This window comes from Ictidomys tridecemlineatus, chromosome 12 (assembly GCF_052094955.1).
Source record: "Ictidomys tridecemlineatus isolate mIctTri1 chromosome 12, mIctTri1.hap1, whole genome shotgun sequence".
NCBI classification, from domain to species: Eukaryota; Metazoa; Chordata; class Mammalia; order Rodentia; family Sciuridae; genus Ictidomys; species Ictidomys tridecemlineatus.
Window position 1 is genome coordinate 45,695,310 of NC_135488.1, and position 17,091 is coordinate 45,712,400.

General features: G+C 35.1%; 1 protein-coding gene across 2 annotated transcripts in view; it reads left to right on the top strand.

The window, feature by feature from the left end:
* The window catches only part of Septin10 (septin 10), a 65,685-nt gene extending 57,921 nt beyond the window's left edge, over positions 1 to 7,764 (top strand). Inside the window, exons 10-11 of one of the 2 annotated variants that reach the window (XM_078028830.1) lie at positions 5,970 to 6,157; positions 6,772 to 6,904. In XM_078028830.1, the coding sequence (XP_077884956.1) occupies positions 5,970 to 6,157; positions 6,772 to 6,889 (306 nt within the window). In that variant the 3' untranslated portion in view covers positions 6,890 to 6,904. Of the gene's footprint in view, positions 1 to 5,969; positions 6,158 to 6,771; positions 6,905 to 7,689 lie in introns of those variants that run through there. The other variant, XM_078028829.1, reaches the window with a different exon arrangement.
* The last annotated feature ends 9,327 nt before the right edge of the window (positions 7,765 to 17,091 follow it).

Consider the following 17,091-nt stretch of genomic DNA (forward strand, 5'->3'; position numbering starts at 1 on the left):
TCTATTTGGTTATTGAAATTGAGAAGTCTTTGCTTGATATACAAAGATGCTGCATTGTTTGAGGCATACTTATGATTGATATATCTTGTTGATGTATAGTTCCCTTAAGCAGTATGAAATGGCCTTCTTTGTCCCTTCTAATTAACTTTGGCTTGAAGTCCACTTTGCCTGATATGAGGATAGAAACCTCTGCTTGTTTATGAGATCCTTATGAATAATATGTTTTTCCCATCCTTTTACCTTTAGTCTGTGGATATTTTTGCCTATGAGGTAATAATCTTGGAGACAACATTGTTGGGTCTTGGTTTTTAATTCAATCTACTAGTTCATGTCTTTTGATTGATGGGTTTAGGCCATTTACATTCAATGTTATTATTAACAAATGATTTTTAACTGTCATTTTGATTTATTTCTAATTTTTAATTTGAATTAATTTCTCCTTTGACTATTATTCTAGTAGAGTTCCTCCCTTTCCTGGTTTCAGTTTTATTTTTCATAAAATATTTTGAGTATATTTTGTAGTGCAGGCTTTCTAGTTGTGAATTCTTTTAACTTTTGTTTATCATGGAAGGTTTTTATTTCATGATCAAGGCTTAATGTTGCTGGTATAGTATTCATGGTTAGCATCCATTTTCTTTCAGTGATTGTTTTTTCTTTAATGTTACTTCATTGAAAAGATTGTACATTACTTTGGTTTGTATCTCTGAGTCTTCAGCTATCCCAATAAATCTTATATTTGGTCCTTCATGGTGGACCATATTTCTTGGAAGTTCTGTGCATTGTCTCTTATCATCTTTTCTTCATGGTCAACTTTCAAGATCCTATTTTTTTTGTTGTTGTTGTTGGTTAAAACTCTATCTTCCAAGTGGCCTAGTCTGCTGGAAATGCTTTCCATTGAATTTTTAGTTTTATTGATTCATTTATTTTGAGGATTTCTGCGTGCTTTTTTACAGAATCTCTTTATTGATCTTTTACTTATTGTATTTTCTAATTTTACTCTTTACCTCATCCTATACCATGAACTTTCTAAACTGACATCTCTTCCACTGTGGTGTTGATGGATTCTGTTATTGAAGTATTCTGGTTTGTTTGGGGCAGTTTGTTTCCTTGCTTTTTCATATTGTTTGTGTTTCCTTGCTTTTTCATATTGTTTATGTGTCTACCCATGTAACAGTATGGGTAGAGTTTCTACTTTTTGGCTTATAGTGTCCCTGAAGATTTCTAGTAACTCAAAATTTAGGGATAGGTAAATAAATAACAACAACCTTTCTGTGACATCTACAATGCTAATTGTTACAATAAACAGAAATGATCTAATCAGTTATAATAGTAAAAAGGTTTACAATTTCAAATGCTGAACAGGGAGAACACAGACAAGATCTAAGATGTGATGATTATGAGGGAGAGGAGAGCAATATAATTTAAAAAATAAAGGAAGAGTGAAAGAAAAATAGAGTTTGTTAGCAGAGGAGAGAAAGAATCAAAGGAAACAGATAAGTGAGAGAAGAAATTGTAAAACAAAAAATTTAAAAAATAAAAGAATACAAAACAAAACTGAAATGTACTAATCAAATATCCCAGTCCTCAGTACTTAGTCATAAAAAATAACTGCCTTCAAAAAATGCTTGAAGTTAGAAAAAATTGACAACTATGTATGCATTTACATCACAATTAATGAAAAAAAAAAGAAGAAAAATTTTCCCATGAAAAGTCACAGAATTGTTTCCTTTGGAGTTCAAAAAATTCTCAGCTTCCCTTCTCCTCAGTGTTAGGTGTAGTGGGATAAAGTATGACGTCTGCTCCACCTTCAGAGTGTGGTTGTTAGTGTATGAAAGTAGATCCTATAGGTGGAGCTTCTGGATGTGAGGTTTAGGCCTAAATAGGTTCTAGGTTCTTTGTTGAATAGCAATTGATTTGAAGATTTTAAATCGGCACACCTCCAGGGCCCAGTAGTTGCCTGTCCACGCTAGGAGACTACACTCCAGGAATCTCCCCTAGACCAGATGTGCAGTAGAAGAGCCAATCCTTTGTCCCCTCCGTTACCCCTGGACCCCCGCGTTTCATGTTCATTCAGGTAGGTGCCTGACCCTTTCAAATTTCTGGCTGGTCTCCTCTCCCTGCTGGTATTGCAAGCAGCTAGATTGGAGGGGCGGGCTTTTGGCCAGGTGGGTATCCATGACCTCTATTCCCCTGTATAAACCCCTTCCTGTGTTTGATTTTCTCCTAGTGACTTAGGCATACTGTATGTCATGCAGTGTGTGTTTGCCAGGCCTATATTTTGGGCCCAGCTTGGGTTCACCAGGTTCTGCTCACCCAGCTGTTGGGGGCTAGCAGCTTGGCTACAAAATGGCTCCTTCCTCTGTCCTCCATGGGCAGCTGGGAGAGATGCACCTTCTTTCCTGCACATTGATCTTGTGCAGCATGCCTTTCAGGTTAGTTCATCATTGTCTTAACCACAGGCCTCCTAAAAATGTGGGTTCTTTAATTCTTTTATCCATCCACTTTGCTCAAGCTTGGTGGTGGTGGTGGTGTTTTAGCTTGCTATGACGGTGGTGCTTGGGATTTCTTCTTTATTTTATTATATTCAGCTTCCTGCGCTCTCCATATGCTTTGAATGACCAGTATTAATTTCCAGCAAAGTCACTTATTTTTCCCATCCACTGCTGAGAAGTTGCCTATTTGCTTTCTTGGTTTCACATCATGAAGCAGCCAGGAAAGTGACCTCTTCTATTTCTCCATCTTGAAACCCAACTATGATTATATACCATCTTTTCCAACACCAAGTCCAACTATCGCCCAAACCAGGTACCTACCTGGATCCTGACTGGTTGGATTCATCTGCCTACCTGTATCAGAAATAAGCAAATGATGTAAAAAGATAAAATGAATTTTATGCAGTTTGATCAAACTGGGGAAAAGCAGATGGATTGTTTTTTTCCCAGGTCCTAAGATAATGGTTATAATTTATAGAAATATGTGTAAATTTAACTTGGCTATGTAAGACAGTGAATGTCAGTTGAAAACTTTCTGTCTTCCTTGGTACAGAAAGGGCCAGGGGGTATTTTTCAGTTTTCAATCTCAGCTTGAGAAAGTTCAGGATGCAGAAAAGGGCTTATCAGGAAGTTGCTTTTTATTAATTTGCATGAATGCTCAAGTGCTACACAGAACTGATAATATTAATCTCAGTATCTAATCAGACTATAGGACAAAAAACAAGTTTATCTTTTAGATTTTAAATTCTGCACTTTGATGTTGGTAGGCAAGCACATAGTTGATTCATGTGGAGTCTGCTCAAGTCCCCAGATTGTTATTTTTAAGGTAAACTACAATTAAACTAGCTTTACCTGTTACAAAAATCTTTGTCCTTATACCCAGTGCTGATCCAAATAATGAAGACAAGGTTTTGAAAAAAATGGAAAAGACATTTATTGATTTGATTGAAAATGAGAAGAGTAGTAGACTAGTATCTCAAGAACTATTGTTCCCCTTACAAGGGGGAAACAAAGGGGTTTTAAAGGGAAATTCGGGGACCAGGCTCAGGGGACCAAGCTCAGGATGTGCCTATCAGAAGATATGATTCCTATTCAGATGGTGGCTATTTTAGTCAGCTTTGCGTTGTTGTGGCCAAATACTCAAAAAGAACAATGTAAAGGGGGAAAGATTTATTTGGGGCTCACAATTTCAGAAGTCTCAGTTCATAGATGGCTCACTCCTTATTCTGGACCCAAGTTGAAGCACACATCATGGTAGAAGGGCCCAGCAGAGGAAAGCTGCTTAGCTCAAGGAGGGGTTAGGAAGCAGAGTAGGAAGCAAGGAAGGGGCCTCGGGTAAAAACCACCCTTGCGGGGTACACACCCAGTGACCCACCTAATCCAGCCATGCCCTGCCAGCCTGGTTACCATTCATTCAGTGCAATCAAACAAGGATGGACTGCTTATGTTATAGCTCTCACAGTCCATTCACTTGACCTGCAAATATTCCTGCATTAACACTGGAGCTTTTGGGGACAGCTGTTATCCAAATCATAGCAGTGACCTTCAGATAGCCGACTGCTCAGACTTGGCACAGATACCTTTCTTCTTTTGATCAGTGAGCTGAAGTGGATGGCCTGAAATGGGAATAAACATTAATTTGAATCCTTGAGTTTTGGGGGGAATGGAGAAGGAGGAGAGGAGGAAGGGTTGGGGGCAGTACATGTTAGTTTTAAAATAAGCTGCCAGAGGCCAAGCAGCTGGGTTCATACTCAAAGCATGAAGTTGACCCCCATTTCACACCTTCATTCCTTGTGTACTCCAGTAAGCTTACTTGCAGCACTTCCCATACATTTTATCTGTATGTCCTTTCATTACTAGTTCTTCCATTATGTTTTGCTGGGTGCTAGGAGTAGAAAGATGAAAAAAGCAGAGCTCCTAAGCAATCCTCAGGAAGAAGTTGCTCATACAATTAATTATAACATGGAGTGCTAAAGGTTTCTTTGATGGCTATAATAGAAGGGTGGAGAGAGCTGGGATTCCTTGTTTTGTTTATGACTAGTATTTCTTGAGTGCGTATTCTGCCAGACATCTTACTTTAAAAATGTTAAGTACCGCCCCTCAATTTTTTAAAAGCTTCCTTTTTAATAAAAATGCTCTTTGTTTCTCAGAGTTTTATGCCATTTGAGAAATATGCCTTCTGTTGTTCGCATAAAGAATTCCTTAAATTGGGGAGCAGAATAAAGTTGAACACAGGCCTGCCTTTAAGTTGACAATGTTCCCTTCATATGATTTATCAAAGTGATTTTCAGCCCCAAGGAAATAAAAATTTACTGGCTTATGGTCTTTATATTTTTCTTTCTACATTTCTGCTTTTTTATGAATAGGGAAAGAAGAACCCCCTTAGATTCTTAGTTGGAACAGACTTCTTGTGTTCAGATTAACACAGAAAAATTGGAGCTTACTAACATCTATACTTCACATATACATGAGAGATATCCAGTCAATGAGTAATTCTCAGAGAGGTGCTTTTGAATTTAAGATACTATAGAATCTTCAACAAAGAACAGTGAATTTTTAAAGAATTAACAAGAGAAAAGAAAAGGCAGATAAAGGCTAGTTAGTAAGGCTTGTGAATAAAAGGTCTTCTGAGGCTTTCTCTAGGCTGCTGGTAAAACCTTTGTTCCCCTTGTGAGGGAGATGCAGGGTACTCTTTGTAAATCTCTGCCCTGCTTTTAGGCATTATAAGGAGAACAGAGATCTCTTGTACATCTGTTTCTTAATTGTCTTCAGCTAACTAGGCCTTCATATTTTAGAATGGCAAATTCAGGTCTCCCACAGCTGCATTGAATTTATTTAACCTAAATTTATTTATTTTTTACTGTCTCTGTTGGATATGTAATCTGTTTTTTTCCCCATTATAGTGTAAATTCTACTAAAATATTTTTTCAAGCTTTTTTGAATTCAGGATTTCTTTGTTTATATTTCAAGAAGTTACTGAATGACTGTAAATATGCAGTATATTTGTAAGGTTCTTGACAAACTGACAGCTAACATTTGCTTTCTAGTAGGGTTTGCCAGTATAACTTCACATTAGCTTTATTAGGAAAATAAGTGCCTATTTTCTTTATGATAATTTCCTTCTGCTCTTTCATGGCCCTTATTTTTTTGAGCATGGACTTGAGAAACTTTATTAAAGAGGCTTTGAAGAGAATCTTGTAAAGCAATAAAATAAAAAACCCAGAAAAAGGTCAGTTTTTTTAATGAGGCTATAGTTTGTATTTTATATGGTTCAAGCATTTTTTTGCATGGGAAATCATTATTAAAATTACCAAGGCAATTCCATATGTAAACTTTTACTTGAAGCATGAACTTAGCATTAGGAAAATGATGACCATAAGTAGAAGTTGGGGTTATCTAGTTGCTGAGCCAGAGAGCATTGTTGTGCATGTGCTGCCACACTGTGTCAGTAATGGAAATTACATTTTTATTTCACAGCTGCATGCCAAATTTGAGCACCTTAAAAGAATTCACCAAGAAGAAAGACTAAAACTTGAAGAAAGGAGAAGAGCTTTGGAAGAAGAAAGGATCCATTTTTCTAAAAGGAAATCTAGTTGTGACATATTCCTGAACCAATCCTATATGGCATCGGGTAGTAACATAAAGAAGGACAAGGACCGTAAGAAGTAAGAGCCTCCACCACTCTGCATCTGTAGCCCTTCCCTCCTCTACTGTCTCCTGGCTCTGCTCCCTGCCCCCCCACCCCTGCCCACCCCCGAAATTCCATACTGGGGATCAAACCTCCAGGGCCTTATGCAGTGCTAGGTAAGCATTCTAATACTGGGCCACACCACAATCCTCCTGGTTCTACTTGATCTTCCTAATTCTAGTTCCTGTTTAGTTACTCTCTGCCTGCCTTCTGAAACTCAAACTGCTGCTCCTTAAGAGCACAAGCACAGACCTTATCTTTCTCATTTACTTCTCTTTTCCCAAAGCTAGAACAGTACCTGGCACATACTAGGGGCTTTGTAAATATTTGGCAACTGAATGAACAAGATAAAAAATATACATCATAGTAGAAAAGGGTCAGTTAGCTGGGAAAAAATTAGCTATTTCACAGCCCAGATGTGCCCTTAGTATACAGGTAATGACTGCTGACCTACCATGAGTTATTTTGAGTTTTGTGTCAAAATTGAAACTCTGTACTTTGTTGGGGGAAAAAACCCTAATTCTTAGGCTCACTTTTCTTTTAACCAATCCTTTTGATTATTGATTTTGTGAGAATTTTTATTTTAATAAGGGACCCAGGCTATCGATTCGAACTCCTGTGCTTTGATGTCAGAACATGTGAAACCAATGATGGACGTAAAGATGCTGAGGAAGGTAGAGAGGGCCACAGTACAAGGGGGCGGCCATGAGTAGCAATTGGATGATAATCTCAAGCTTGTAGGTTTTGGTATGTGTTAAAATCAAAGTTACCAAAGTTTTAGAAAATAAGTTTTTTTTCCCCCTTTTTTGATCTCCTTTTGTACTTTGTGTCCTTCATTTTATTTCTTCCACTTAAAATGTCCTTATCAGTTTACCTATTTGACTGTAGTGAAATTCATGATTTGTTCTGTTCAGAGTACTCCTTTGTGGTCTTTGCCTCAGTTTACTCCAGCCACCTGTGCCCTAGCAAAGTCGTGTCTTCCTATGATAGACCCAGAACAAGACTTAAATTTTCTCAATGCCTGTGTTTCTTGCAATTTTTAAGAATGAATGTGATAATACAATAGTGATATTTGATTCAAGAATTGAATTTCAAAAGATAGACTGTAGATATTATAATATTATAATAGTACTGCTTTCCAACATACTTTTTTAAAATTATAAAACTAAACAATATTTTGCTTTATTCTTGTATCTCAAATATTACTAAAATTAATTTTCCTTTCAAATTAAAGACCGCTTACATTTACATTGTAAAAATTGTCACCCTACTGCACTTGAGAACCATGCAGTTTGCAAAATCAGAACTGCATTCATAGAGCTCAGAATTTATCCTCAAGAAATTATGGTTTGGTGGTTGCTTTTTGTTTTCTTTTTCAAAACCCTGTAGCTAAATATCCTGTAATATATTTTCTTTGTAAAATCTTTGTAAAACTAATGACTCTGGTAATTTTTACTTCCTGTATTGTTTTGTGTTGTACCAATCAAAAGTTTTTTTTTCTCTTTCCAGTTCCAATTTTATGTAACACAGGAGTTCCAGAGCACAGAAGGTCATCACAAGCAAAAGTAAAAAGTTATAAGTATGCTTTGATTTTCTTGTTGTTTTTATTTGCTTTTATCACTATATGTGTTTGGCACATGTCCACTGTTACTGACATTTATGGAAAAATATTTCAAGTATAAGGTCGATATATAAGCCAGAGTAGATGATATTACTTAGATATTCACTGTAGAAATCTCAAGTTTTTGTTTTGCAAAGAATGTAGATATCGTCTCCTGCTGCCAAGTTATTTTGTCACATATTATGCCAAAGAGCAAAGACTCAGCACCATCAAAAATACAGAACTCCTTCATACTATGGCTGATTACATTTATATTCCAGGATGAACTTTTTTCAAATATACTAAACAAACAAATACACAAAAGTGAGGGAATGTTTCAGAATGTATTACATAGTTCAAACTCTAACTTCTCAATAGTTTTATAGAATTTTAAAGGTTTTTTTCCATTATCCCATTGGTAATATTCCTACCTTTTGTGTCAAATTATGTAACAGAATGACTTTATGCCTGATTATGCCTTGTTGTGGTTGATGTATTGCTGTGATGAAACAAAATATGTTGAAAAGCTAAAACATCCAGGTATATAAACCCTTTTACCTAGTGATATTCCTGAACCTGGGTATATCATACAATTTTCATTAGGATATCTTACTACTTGTTTAAGTTTGTCTTTCAGGGCAAAATATAAGAAGATTGAATCAATTTTATTAAAAATATTTCTTTACGAACTTCTGAATATTAAATACATTATTTCAAGGAACAGTGCCTTAGTATTTTCACATTGTAGTGGTTCTAACATTTTCACAATGGTTATAGGTATGTAAATTTTTGTTTTTGTATTTCAATATTCTAAATAAAACCAATATTCTTGAAAAAATATATCTTCATATTTACTAAAAATGTGCTTGCTTGATTTATTTATTTATTTATTTATTTAATTGGGGGGGGCATGCTGGGGATTGAACTCAGGGGCACTCAACCACTGAGCCACATTTTGTATTTTATTTAGTCACAGTGTCTTACTGAGTTGCTTAGCCCTCACTGTTGCTGAGGCTGGCTTTGAACTTGCGATCCTCCGTCCTCAGCAACCAAAGCCATTGGGATTATGGGTGTGCGCCACCACAACTGGCTTATGATTTTTATGGGTGATAGTAATATTTCACTACTTGTATACAATGTGTAATGATCAGATCAAAGTAACTGGCATATATTCATTACCTCAGATGTAATTTTTTTTTAATGTTGGGTACATTCAAAAATTTAAAATATTTACGTACTTGCTATTAACCATAGTTACCTACTATGCCACAGAAGTTATTCCTCCTATCCAGCTGTACCCCTCTACCCATTAACCATTCTTTCTCCGTCTTTCCCCCACATACTTCTCAACCTCTGATAACTCTATTTTGCTCCTGAGGAGCATTGGATTTAGTTTCTACACGTATTTCTGGGCCTGACTTTACTGAACATAATTTTCTCTAGTTATCCATGTTGCTACAAAGTGACAGGATTTCTATGATGATGATGATGATGATGATTTGTTTTACTTAGTTGTACATGACAGCAGAATGCATTTCAATTCATCGTACACTAATGGAGCACAACATTTCAATTCTCTGGTGGTACATGGTGTAGAGACGCACCATTCATGCAATCATACATGTTCCTAGGGTATTGATGACCATCTCATTCCTTCATCTTTCTTACTCCCATAATTCCTCCCTTACCCTCCCATTTGCCCAATCCAAAGTTCCTCCATTCTTCCCATTCCCTCTCCCCACCCCCATCATAGATCAGCATCCACTTATCAGAGAAAACATTCAGCCTTTAGTTTTTTGGGATTGGTTTACTTTGCTTAGCACAATATTCTCCCATTCCATTCATTTACCTGCAAATGCCATAATTTTATTCTCTTTTAATGCTGAGTAATATTCCTTTGTTTATATATACCACAGTTTCTTCATCCATTCATCTATTGAATTCCCTCCCTTTCATCTGTTCATCCATTCATCTGTTGTAGGTTGGTTCCACAGTTTAGCTAATGTGAATTCAACTGCTGTAAACATCGGTGTGGCTATGTCACTGTCGTATGCTGATTTTAAATCCTTTGGGTATAGACCGAGGAGTGGGGTAGCTGGGTCAAATGTTGGTTCCATTCCAAGTTTTCTGAGGAATCTCCACACTGCTTTTCAAAGTGTTGCACCAATATGCAGTCCCACCAGCAATGTGTGAGTATTCCTTTTTCCCCACATCTTCTCCAACACTTATTACTGCTTGTATTCTTGATAACTGCCATTCACTAAAGATGTTGAACACTTTTTCATATATTTATTGATCATTTGTATATCTTCTGAGAAGTATCTGTTCAGTTAACCCATTTAGTGAGTGTTTTTTTTTTATATTAAGTCTTTTGAGTTCTTTATATATCCTAGAGATTAGTGCTCTATCTGATATGTGTGTGTGGTAAAAATTTGCTCCCATACCGTGGACTCTCTCTTCTCCTTAATCATTGAGGATTTCATTTTTCATATGGCTAAATAATAATAATAATGTGTGTGTTAATTATCCATTAATCTTTGATGAATCCTTAGCTTGTTTCCATATCTTGGATATTGCAAATAATGCTTCATTAAACACAGGAGTGCAGATACCTTTTCATTATGGTGATTTCATTTTCTTTGTCTCTAAATCCAATCATAGAATTGTTGGATGATGTGGTAGTTTATTTCTGGTTTCTTGAGGAAACTATACTGTTTCCATAATGGCTATTGCTAATTAGCATTCCCATCAGTAGTATATGAGTGTTCCTTAAACTTCAAATATCCTTGCCTATATTTGATTTTTTTTTAGAATAGTCATTGTAACTGGGAAGAAAATGATATCTCTTTTGTAGTTTTGAATTGTATTTCCCTGATGATTAATGAAGTTAAGAATTTTTTTCATATACTTGTTAATTTTATATCTTCCTTTGAGAAATGCCTGTTCAAATAATTTGCCCATTATAATTGTTTTTTCTTGGTGTTGAGTGGTTTGAGTCCCTTATATATTATATATATTAATCTTTTATTGAATAAGTAGTTTACTAATATTTTATTTTCATTTTATAGATCATCAATCAAGTCTGTTTTTTTCCTTGGATACATAGAAGCTTTTTTGTTTAGTATAATCCTCTTTGTCTATTTTTGCTGTTATTGCCTGTTCCTATGGGACCATATCCCAAATTTTTTGTCCAGACATACACCCTAAATTGATTCGCCTATGTTTTTCTCCTGGTATTTTAAATAGTTCAGGTTAAGTCTTTTCTTGGTGTGTTGGTTTTTGTATACATGGTGAGTGATAGGTCTCTAGTTCTTTCTTCTTCATGTGGATATTGAGTTTTTCCAGCATCAGTTATTAAAGAGATTGCCCTTTTCCAGTGGGTGTTCTTCTTGTCTTTGTAAAAATTCAGTTGACTATAAATTTGTCATTGTTTCTGGTTTCTCTATTCATTTGTCTCTGTGCTGGTTTTTTATGCCTGTATTATGCTGTTTTGGTTACTATAGATCTGTAAGGTTTTTTTGGTTTGTTTGCTTTTGCAGTACTGGGGATTGAACCCAATGGCTCTCTACCATAGAACTACATCCTCAATCCTTTTTATTTTTTTGAGATAGGGTCTCACTAAATTGTGAGAACCTAGAAATTGCCATTCTCCTTTCTCAGCCTCTCAATTTTCTGGTATATTAATCATTCATCATATCTGGCCTGCAGTCTGCTTTGAAATCTAATATTTGTTGATGACTTCAGCTTTGTTCTTTTTGCTCAGGGTTGCTTTGGTGATTTGGGGTCTTCTGTGGCTCCATATTAATTTTAGGAGTTTTATTTTTATTTCTTTGGAAAATATCATTGGTGTTTTGATAGGGATAGCATTGAGTCTGTAGATTGCTTTGGGTGGTATGTATATTTTAATAATATTAATTCTTTCATTCCACATATGTGTGGTGTCTTTCCAGTTTTAAAAAATTTTTAGTTGTAGATGGACACCTTACTTTTATTTTATTTATTCATGTGATGCTGAGGATCTAACCCAGTGCTCCCCGCATTCGAGGCAAGCACTCTACCATTGAGCCACAACCCAGCCCTCTTTCCAGTTTTTGTGTGTTCCCTCTTCCATTTCTTTTATTGGCGCTTGATAGGTTTGTTGTTGTTGTTGTTGTTGTTGTTGTTTTGGTGTGTGTGTGTGTGTGTGTGTGTGTGTGTGTTGAAAGGGTTCTTTTATTTCCTTAATTCAGTTTATTCCTAGGGTTGTTATAGGTTTTTTGTTTTTGTGTTGGGGTAGCCATTGTAAATTAAATTGCTTTCTTGGTTTCTTCTTAAGCTAGCTCATTATTGGTATGTAGAAACACTGTTTTGTTTTTATATGTTAATCTTCAATCCTGCAACTATAGTGAATGAGCTTGTCATTTCTAACAGTTTTTTGCTGGAGTCTTTAGGTATTTCTATATTTGAAATCCTACAAGGGTAGTTGGATTTATTGCTTTTCAGTTTTTTCTTCTCTTGTATTTCTTCTCTTGCCTAATTGCTGTTACTAGAATTTCTATTACTGTATTAAATAAGAATGGTAAGAGTGGATATCCTTGTCTTGTTCCAGATCTTAAAGGAAAAAAATTTTCCTTATTCAGAGGTTTGTCATATATGGCCTTAATTGTATTGAGATATGTTCCTTTTATATCTGATTTGTTAAAAGTTTTCACCATGAATAGATGTTGAGTTTTGTCAAATGCTTTTTCTGTATCTATTAGCAGGATCATATAGTTTTTATCCTTCATTTTATTGATGTAATGAATTAAATTTATTGATTTGCATATGTTGAACCAACCTTGCATCCCTGGAATAAATCCCACTTGATCATAGTGTATAATCTTTTTGATGTGCTGTTGGTTTCAGTTTGCTAGAATTTTGTTGAACTTTTGCATCTGTATTTATTGGGGATATTGGTTTGTAATTTTCTCTTTTGGTTGTTTTGTCCTTGTCTGGTTTTTGGTATAAGGGTGATGCTAGTTTTGAATGAGTTTGGAAGAATTCTCTCTCTTTCAACTTTGCAAAATAGTTTTAGAATTGTGTAACAGTACCTTTTTTAAGTTTCTCAGAATTAAGCATTGGAGCTATTTGATTCTGGGGTTTTCTTTCTTGGGAGACTTTATTACTGACTTAATTTTGTTAGTTATTACAGGCCTAAATTTTTGTTTATTCATGTTTGATCTTTGTATATTATATGTGCTCAGGAGTCCATCTATTTCATGTTTTCCAGTTTGTTGGTGTATGACTAATAATAATCACTAATGATCCTTTGTATTTCTGTAATATTAGTTGTAATGTCTCTCCTTCCTTCTCCTCCTCCTCCTTCTTCTTTTTGACCCTTTTCCCTTAGGCTAGATAAAAATTTATCAATTCTGTTTCCTTTTTTAAAAACTGACTTTGTTTTATTGATCTTTTGTATTTTTTTTGTCTGTTTCATTTATTTCTGCTCTAATGTTTATTATTTCTACTAATATTGAGTTTGGTTCATTCTTTTCTATTTCATTAAGTTGTATTGTTAGATTTTCTTAAAATTTTAAATCTTTCTACATTTGTGTGAGAGAGAGAGAGTGTGTGTGTGTTTGTGTGTGTGTGTGTGTGTGTGTGTGTGTGTGTGTATGTGTTTTTCTGGGGATTGAACCCAGAGCCTTGTGTATGCAAGGCTAGCACTCTTAACACCTGAGCCCTACTTTTTTGATTATAGTCATTTATGACTGTGTCTTAGTACTGCTTTTATTGTACAATATAGATTTTGGTGTATTGTGTTTCCATTTTTATTTATTTCAAGAAACCTGAAATTTCCCTTTTAATATTTTTTGTTAATCAATTGGTTGTTCAGAAGTATTTGTTAATTTCTATGTATTCACACAATTTTCTTAGCTTTTATTGTTGATTTTTAATTTTTATTCTGTTGTGGTCAGAGAAAATACATGGTTGCTATAGGTTGGGTCTAGAATATCTCCAAAGGTTCATATGTTAAAAGTTTGGTTCCCAGTTTGCTTTTACTGGGAGGTGGTGGAACTTTTAATGGTGGAGGTTTGTGACAAAGCTTATTGGAATTTACCCTTGAAGGAGATTGTGGGACCCAGGTTCCCTCCATTTTTTTTTCTTGGCATCCTGGCCCCAAGGTGAATGAAAATCACCAGAATATTGGAGAAGATAATGCTAAGTGAAGTTAGCCAATCCCCAAAAAACAAATGCCGAATGTTTTCTCTGATATAAGGAGGCTGATTTATAGTGGGGTAGGGAAGGAGAGCATGGGAGGAATAGGCAAACTCTAGATAGGGAAGAGGGGTGGGAGGGGTAGCTAGGGGGCAGAGGGTTAGCATGGTGGAATGTGATGGACATCATTATCCAAAGTAAATGTATAAAGACACAAATTGGTGTGAACATACTTTATATACAACCAGAGATATGAAAAGTTGTGTTATATATGTATAATAAGAATTGTGATGTATTCCACTGATATTTATTTTTTAAAAATCAATTAAAAATTTTTTTTAATTTAAAAGAAAGTGAATAAAACGCACCAGGATGTACTGCTTTGCCACTGCTTCACCTACCAAAAGCAAGAGGTTCCAATTGATGACCTTTGATTTGAACCTTCCAAACTGAGCCAAATAAAATAAACCTTTCTCTTTATAAGTTAATTAACATAGATGTTTATAACAGTAATGGTTGTCTTTCAGATTTGTTGGTTTGTTTTGATTTGGTTTGGTGGTATTGGGGATTGAACCCAGGACCTTATGCATGCTAGGCAAGTGTTCTACCACTGATCTACATCTCTAGCTCTCCATGCTTTCAGTTTTAAAAAATTTGTGGGACTTGTTTTGTTGCCTAACATAGGATCTGCCCTGGAGAATGTTTCATCTTCAATGGGAAGTGTGTGTATTCTAGCTGGACACAGTGGTACATGCCTGTAATCCCAGCTGCTCAGGAAGCTAACACAGGAGGATCACAAGTTCAAGACCAGTCTGGGCAATTTAGCAAGACCCTGTCTCAAAATAAAAGGGATGGAGAATGTAGCACAGTGGTAGAGCAGTTGCCTAGCCTGTACAAGGCCCTGCATTCAAGCCCCAGTTCTGCAGAAAAAAAAGAATGTATATTCTGCAGCTGTTGGATGTGACAAGGTTTCCTACTTGATTTTTTTCATCTGAATGATCTGTTTATTGATGAAATGAAGTATTGAAGACCCCCATATTTTTCAGTCTATCTCTCCCTTTAGTTCTAATATTATTTGCTTTATATTTTTTACTGGCTTGCTGTCAGGTGCATGTATATGTCTAATTGTTATGTCCTGTTGCTCAGTTTATTCTCTTCATAGAGACTTTGTACGGTTTTTTACTTACTTAGCTATTTCTTTCTGGTTTGGGTTTCTGTTTGAATAGAATATTTTTTCTCTACTCTTTTAATTTTATTATGTGTGTCTTTATTGGTGAGGTAAGTTTCTGGAGGGAGCATGTAGTTTAGTCATGTTTTTATCCATTCAGCTCATCTATAGCTTTTAATTTGGGGCATTTAGTTCATTTTTTCAAGATTATTACTATTAATTAATTTTGTTAAATTATTTGTTTCTTTTTAAAAGTATACTTTGTCCCCTTTTTCTCACTTATTGATAATCTTTGTGATTTGATAGGGGTGTTTTTATTTTATGTCTTACTGTGTATTTATATTTCCAGTGAATTTTATACTTTTATGTGCTTTCATGATGGTAGTTATCATATATGTAGGATTCTCTGAAGCATTTCTTGTAAAGCCGGTCTGGTAGTGATGAATTCCTTCAGGTTTTGCTTGTCTAAAAAAGTGGTTTTCCCTCATTTCTGAAGGATAGCCATAGTGTTCTGGGCTAGAAGGTTTTTTTCTCTGTCTCTGAATATATCATTCCCATTCTTTCCTGACCTGCAAGGTTTCTGCTGAGAAATCTATTGTCAGTCTAATATGGATTGTCTCATATGTGACTTGAAATTTTTCTCTTGCAACTTTTAGCCATTCTGCTAATGTCACTCATGTTTTTTATTGTTGTTCTTCTGCAAGCTATCATCTTATCAGAGTTCATTTAATTATGTTAAGACATGAAGTATTTGCCAGTATTTTTAAATAATAAAATGATTTATTTAGGCCATGTGAGATTCTGAACAGTATCCTTTTTAACGAAGCTGTGTAAGTTGTAAATAAAATCTTTCATTTCACAGCACAATTTATCTGTACAAAACTTTAAATTTAATTTTTGTATTTGAAATTGACAGATATATTTCAAACTTTTGAAATTTTAGCAAATTAAGTAATAAACATCATTAAATAGCTCTGAAGCTTATTCTCAGGAAATATGACACCCAGGTTGTGGTAGGTGGCAAGTCCTTAAGGGCAGGTGGTGGGTAGTAGAAAGCCAGGCCAGTATCACAGTTTTTAGTATAAGTCTAGCAGATGGCTCTTTGGAAGAGGTCAGTGATGTTTATTATATATGTAGGATTATATTACATGTAGCCATCATGTTTGTCCAAGCTATATATATATGTCAGCTCTCCTTAGCTGTAATAAATTTATTTTTATGAGCCAGATCAGCCATTGGAATGGTAAGTAAGTCATCCAACTTTGTAGTTGTGAAGAACTTAATGTATATCTGCCTAAGATTCTGGATTAACAGGAGGGCAATCATTTTGTGCTTTTCATGACTCTGATATGAGAAAGCCACAGAGACTGAGCAGACTGGGTCAGGCTGACTCTTTAGAGACACTGCAACTTAGTAGTTGTCAATACTGGGCACACAGTAGAGTCATCTAAGGCATATTATACGTCAGCTAACCACAATGTAAAGTTATGAATTTTTTGTGTGAATTTGGAATTTCGTGCAAGATGTTAAGAGTTGTTCTGTAAAGAAGAAAAAACAAAAACAAAAAACACCAGTAAGTTCAAGTTCTAAGTATATTAGAAAGCTAATTTATTCCCAGTTTTTTAGATGCAAGGTTAGAAACTGAGTTTTATTTTCCTATTTTGTTTAAATTAATAAACCTGGAAACAAAATAAAGCTAGTCTTATTTTATTTTTAAAATTTCCTCATTAAATATACCAAAAAAAAAAAAACCCCAAATTGCCTCTAACCAACAGCCATTACTAATATTTGAAAACACTCCTCTGATCTTTCAATTTCTTTTACATAGACTATGAGCTTCAAGTCAACACAGAAAAAAAAATTAGAGGGATTATTATTTTCTCTACATTGTAGATGAATTTAGTTTTTAGGTCCTGTTTTTCTCTTGGCCTAGAAATTGGGAACACAAACATGATTCAGGCTATCC